General features: G+C 56.0%; 1 protein-coding gene across 1 annotated transcript; it reads right to left on the bottom strand.

Annotated features, from left to right (window-relative positions):
• Window positions 1-4: 4 nt before the first annotated feature.
• On the bottom strand, window positions 5-4,328 carry LOC134168488 (glyoxylate reductase/hydroxypyruvate reductase-like; the record flags this gene model as incomplete). Its single annotated transcript, XM_062628217.1, has 8 exons — window positions 4,191-4,328; window positions 3,971-4,101; window positions 3,779-3,851; window positions 3,171-3,287; window positions 2,571-2,659; window positions 1,793-1,897; window positions 692-827; window positions 5-249 (listed from the first exon to the last, which is right to left on the bottom strand). Coding segments are annotated over exons 1-8 (961 nt in total), but the record flags the coding sequence as incomplete, so codon positions are not given.
• Window positions 4,329-5,831: the final 1,503 nt, after the last annotated feature.

Consider the following 5,831-nt stretch of genomic DNA (forward strand, 5'->3'; position numbering starts at 1 on the left):
TGGCAGGCTAACAGGGGCAGGGAATCCCTGTCACTCCAGCTAGCAGGTCCCCAGCCATGGGCACACGAGGCACTCAAAGTGCAGGCTGTCAGAGCAGACTGGTGGCCCAGCCACTCACCACAGTTCTTGAGGGAGAGCAAGGGGTGATCAGTGGGCAGTGGCTCCGGTGTTGTGACGTCCAGGCCTGCTGCTGCGATCTGGCCATGGGCCAGTGCGTTGTACAGATCCTCCTGGTTCACCACAGACCCCCTGGCAAAAACAGAGACCCCATGCTGCTGAGAGGTCCCATGGGCTCTGAGGGGCACATAGCCAGGACACAGCCCATGTGGGACAGCCTCAGTAGAGGCACCTGGATCCCGTCTGCCTGAGAAGATTTCAGACTCTCTCTGGATCTGCCTGAACCTCGCAGCACAATGAGCTGCTATTTCTTCTGGTCCAGGCTGCCCAGCAGTGGGAGAGGAGCTGAGTGCCCAAGCACAGGACAACTCTGGGGCAGCTGTGTGATGGAATAACTTATGCTGCCTTTGCCTTGGTCCCAAGACACCTTGGGCCATGAAGGTTGTACAGACTGTCTGGACCTGCAGTGGAAGCACATCTCATCCTACCAGATTCTCCATGCAGCTGTAATTGTCAGGAGTGACTGTCAACCCCCAACGCCCCAGCCCTTTGCAGGAGACTGGGTTGTGATTACCTGCTTGTGTTGACAAACACAGAGGTCTTCTTCATTCTGGTGAAGAAGTCCTTGTTGCACATTCCTTGGGTGGCTGGAGTCAAAGCACATGTCACCACAACGAAGTCTGATTCTTCGGCGAGCCTTGTGAGTGGGACTGAGTGGAGAAAAACAGGTCACAGTTTGGCCTGGGGAATCTCACCAACAGACCTCAACAACCTTCTTTATCCAAAAAGTTCATCTGCAAGTGAGTGCTGCTCTGGAGAGACCCCTCTCAACAAATGGGGAGACACAAGGACCATCAAACACCCAACAAAAATCGTACACATCCCTACAGAAACTACTGCGATGTTTTATTTCACTTTTGAATTAAAACCAAGCCAAAGGGGAGTCTAGCAATGCTTCAGCCATCTGGCCTAAAGGAGGCCGTGGTACATGCTTCACATTTAGGCAGCAAAATATGGCAGCACCAGCTTATGCCAGCATTAAATCTCTCTATGTGTTACTTACGGATGACTTCATAGAATCATTGTAGAATCATGAAAGAATGGTTTGGGTTAGAAGGGACCTTAAAAAGACCATTTAGTTCCATCCCCCTGCCACAGGCAGGGTCACTTTCACTCCTGGAGGTGAGAGGAAAGTGCAAGGGGCAGGAGAAGTCCTGCCAAAGATCCATCCCCTCCTCAAAGGCACAGCTGCCACTTTCCCTTCCCTGCTACATTCCACTGCCTTGCACAAATGAAACTAACTGAAAATCATAAATGGATGGACACAGGAGAAAGCTGAAAGGCAAAAGCAGCTGAAACCACCACAGCCCACAACAATGGCTGGCTGTCAGTTGGAGCCTAGGTATGTGCAGCTTACTGGCTGGAATCACCTGACTCAAAGGCGGCAGGTCTCTCTCCCTGCCATCCACTAACACTGCATGAGAAGCCTTTGGGATTCCCATTCCTTCCTTTGCTGCCCCCACTGTAGTTCATGCCAGCTACACTGAGGAAGCCACCTGGAACCTCCCTTCTCTGCTGGACCACTCCCAGGGAGCGACAACTCCCCAGTGAGCCCAAATAGTTCTCTGTGCTGCCATGAAATGGATGCTGCCCCTGCTCCTGAAGCCTTGCTTACCGAACTCAGCTTCAAACTCCACATCACTCCCTGGTTTTGGGCCACTGCCAGTGTACAAAAACTTCTTGACCCCAAATGGCTTTAGGCGGCGGGCAACTGCCTGTCCTAGAAGGAAAAGAGAAGACTGTTTAGCCGCTGTGCCTGCACGACGCATGCTGCACAGAGGCCCGTGCTGGGCTGCGAGGGTCTGTCAGTACTCTCCAGGCAATCCATTCCTTCAGTGAGCTCACGCTTAAGAGTAGAAAGCACACTGCTCGCTAAAGGGTCATTGTGGTGGGATTCCTCCTGCCAGGCTGCTTCCCGGCCTGGAGCATGGTGAGCACGGGGTGGAGGTCTTCTGCTGCTTCTGAAGTGAGCAGGACTGAACTCCCATAGCAAAACTGTGGAACTGGAGCAATGGGATGTTAAACCTGAAGATACTCTAGGGAGCAAACTGGAAAGTGAGGAAAGAAATAGCCATCTGACAAAGTCCACAACTGAATGGATGACAAACATGTCACCTTGGACTTTGTCAGGGCTTTTGTTTACCTGAATATCAAGAGGATGACATCCAGTTTGCTCTACCATTTATATGTACTGGATGCGTTTGAACGCTTTAAACTTTCAAGGTTTAGGCCTGATGAGTCAAGATCACTGCTCAGAGATCTTGACAGCTCTCCTTGTTGCTGTCATGGACTTTAAAGAGGTGAGCAACAGGGACACCACCTTGGCTGAACACCTCCAGAACCACCTTGCTGTCACTGGAGACACACAAATCTTGCGCGTGACCTGCACTTACCTATTCTCCCCAGACCTATGATGCCCACCGTACTATCAGACAGACCATAACCACACATCCACAAGGGCTTCCATGTTGTCCAGCCACCACTAGTAGAGAAAGTGAGGTAGAAACAGATGTCAGATGGCAGCAGCAGAGAGCCTGCTCATAGCCCAGTCCAGCGTTTGGGCAAGTACATACAGTACAATGCTGGGGGTGGCTAGTCCCTCTGACACAGCCAGGTGATCTTACAGCCAGCTTCTGAGGTTCCTGCTTCAAGGGACCTTGGTGGTCTCCTGCAGGTCTCCTTGGGTATGCTGCAGAAGCAGCTGCCTTGGGACTGATTTAAATTAGGCACTGCTATCCCCAGCCCTGGAGCAACTGCCATTCAGGGAGCTCTGGACAGACCTTCCGTGTGTGCTCTCCTAGAGGGGTCTGCAGTGGCTTTGGGTGCCCTTTCCCACAAGCCCTCTACCTAGCATACAGAGGGGAGCTCTGCCCCTCTTACAGCCCCTGAGCAGCATGTCTATGAAAAGCCATGGAACTGCAGGGGACTCCCACCTCGGCCTGCAAGGAGGTTGGTGCCAGCTCTTGCCCCAGCTGGCTGATGGTGATACTCACTTCTTCACCTGCTCCACTGCCTCTGGCAGCCGGCGGCATGCAGACAGAAGTAAAGCTACAGACAGCTCTGCGGTGGCATCGGTCAGGACATCAGGGGTATACCCCACACGGATCCCACTGCAAGGTAAACAAAGATCTCCGGGGCAATGCTGCCAGCCTTGGGGTTCTACCTCAAAATTTCTGGGCAAGTCGCTGATGTTCTGGGCAAGTTGCTGAAGTTCCCTCTTCTATGTATCTGCAGTACCACATGCAAGAGGACATCCCTTTTGGCTTCTCAGCCCATCCTCCAAAGAGTCATCTCAACAGCAGCTGGGGGGAGATCCCAACCATACCCTGACATCGAGAGGCTCCTCCAACCCCAGCTGGGTTGGAGGTGACCCTAGCCGTACCCTACCAAGAGGGAGGTGCAGGTCACAAACCCTATCCACCTATCCAGCCCCATGCTCTGTTAAAGCCACCCACCACGCCTGGGTCAAGCAGTCCACTGTGTAATCTGCTGTGTGAACAGCGGGATGAGCTCTGAGCTTCACCCTGCTTCCCAACCACCTCCCCCGGCTGGACCCCATCCCTCACAGGGCAGGGTGAGGTACAGCACAGGGAAAGGTTACCGCTTCTTGATTTCCTCCAGGGCGAGGTGGTCAAACCCCACGGACATGGTGCTGATGACTTTCAGGCCAGGACCTACAAGACACCACAGCACGCTGCTGCCCAGCATCGCCCCGGAAGGGCGAGCGAACGCTGAGAAGGGAACGGGGAAAGGAACGGGAGAGGGGCAGTCCAGTCCCGCAGGCCGCACCCACCAGCTGCCTCCAGCACCTCGCGGTCGATGCGGTCGGAGAGCAGGCAGAGCACCCCGTGCTTCCCCGCCACTCCCGCCAGCAGCTCGGTCCGCGGCACCGGCTCCTCCGAGTCCCACTGCTGGACGCGGCACCTGCGAGAGAGCGGCCCGTCACCAAGGCCCCGGAACGGGGCCGAGGGCGGAAACGACCCACCCGCACTTGGACCCAGACCCGCGCTCACCCGCCAGCCTGAGACAGTACGCGCAGCCCCTCGGCCGGGATCCGCCGCGTCACGAACACCGCCATGGCCACGACGCTGAACGAACCCAACCCGTCACCGCTGCCACCGCAGCGACCCCGGGCGGCCGCTCCGCTCCGCGCCGCCCCGCCCCGCCCCGGCAGTGCCACCCTGCCCCGCCCCGCCCCGGCTAGGCAGGCGGCCGCGCAGTGTGAGCGGCCATTGGGGCAGGCTGGGAGGGCCTCTGCAAAGTGTTTGGGCGATGGACACACGGACCGAGGGCACAAGGCCTGGCTGCTGGCCCACCCCAGAATCACGGAATCAGCCAAGTTGGAAAAGACCTTTTTAGACCGTCAGATCTAAGCGTTCCCCCAGCACTGCCAGCACCACCACTAAACCACGTCACTAAGGGCCTCGATTACACTTTGAATGCTTCCAGTGGTGGTGATTCCACTCCTTCCCTGGGCAGCCTGTTCCAATGCCTGACTGCCCTTTTGGTGAAGAAGTTGTTCCTAATCTCCAGTCTAAACCTCCTCTGGAGTAGCTTGATGCTGTTTCCCCTGGCTCCATTCTCCTGTCAGGTAGTCGTGGAGAGCAGTAACGCCCCCGAGCCTTCTTCAGACTAAATGCCCTAGGTCCCTCAGCTGTTCCCCATCACACCTGTGTCCCAGGCCCTTCACCAGCTCCGTTGCCCTTCTCTGGACCCAGTCCAGCACCTCAATATCTTTCTTGTAAATCCGCGCATCGTAGTGAGGGGCCCAGAACTGAATTCAGTATCCGAGCTACAGCCTCAACAGTGCACAGTACAGGGCTCTGCCCTGCTCCGGCTGGCCACACTTGTGCTGCTACAGGCCAGGATGCTGTTGGCCTTCGTTGCCTGGGCACAGGCTGGCTCATGTTCAGCTCTGTCAGTCGGCACCCTGAGGTCCTTTCCCACTGAACAGTTTTCCAGCCACTCTTACCCAAGCATGGAGTGTTGCATGGAGTTGTTGTGGCCCAAGTGCATGACCTGGCACTTTGCCTGTTAAACCTCAACCAGTCATGTTGAATCACCGTGCTGGGGCTGGGGGTGGTGCCTTGCTAGTGGTGGGCTGCTGGCTGCTGGTCTGCTGGTGGTGTCTTACAGGGCTTACAGCCTCTCTGCAGCTCCTCTGCCTGATTAATGTTGCCTTTTCTTCCTCCAGACTGAGGTGTGTATTCATGCTGCTGGTAGATTAGCAGCTTGTCATGAGGACAGCCAGTAAGTGACCATGAGGTTTCAGGTGTGGGTTGCTCCCTGCAGAGAGCTTTGCCATGCCCACCAGGGAGAGCAGCCTATCTTTGCCCTGCAAACCCACTGGTCTGGAGGCTTGGGTGAGAGCTTCACTGTTCTGAGCCACCACCTCCACTTCAGAGGAGCCCTCCCATTGTGCTGCTGGTGGTGCTTGTGTGGGTGGCAGGAGACCAGAGCCAGGAGGAGCCAGCAACACCTCTGCACTGTGCCAAGTCCTGCAGGGGCTGCTGGGGGCCCTCCCTCAATGAAGCCACTCCGCATGCAGCCTCCCATTCCTGCCTTGCACAGGACAAAAGTATCCAAGGCCTAACAGTGGCTGCAGGAGGGAAAGGCTCCTGCCTTTCAAGCTGCTGGATCGGTGCCCTGGAGAA

This window comes from Pezoporus occidentalis, unplaced genomic scaffold (assembly GCF_034315485.1).
Source record: "Pezoporus occidentalis ecotype Australia unplaced genomic scaffold, CSIRO_AGI_Poc_V1 ctg3119, whole genome shotgun sequence".
Classification (NCBI taxonomy): domain Eukaryota; kingdom Metazoa; phylum Chordata; class Aves; order Psittaciformes; family Psittacidae; genus Pezoporus; species Pezoporus occidentalis.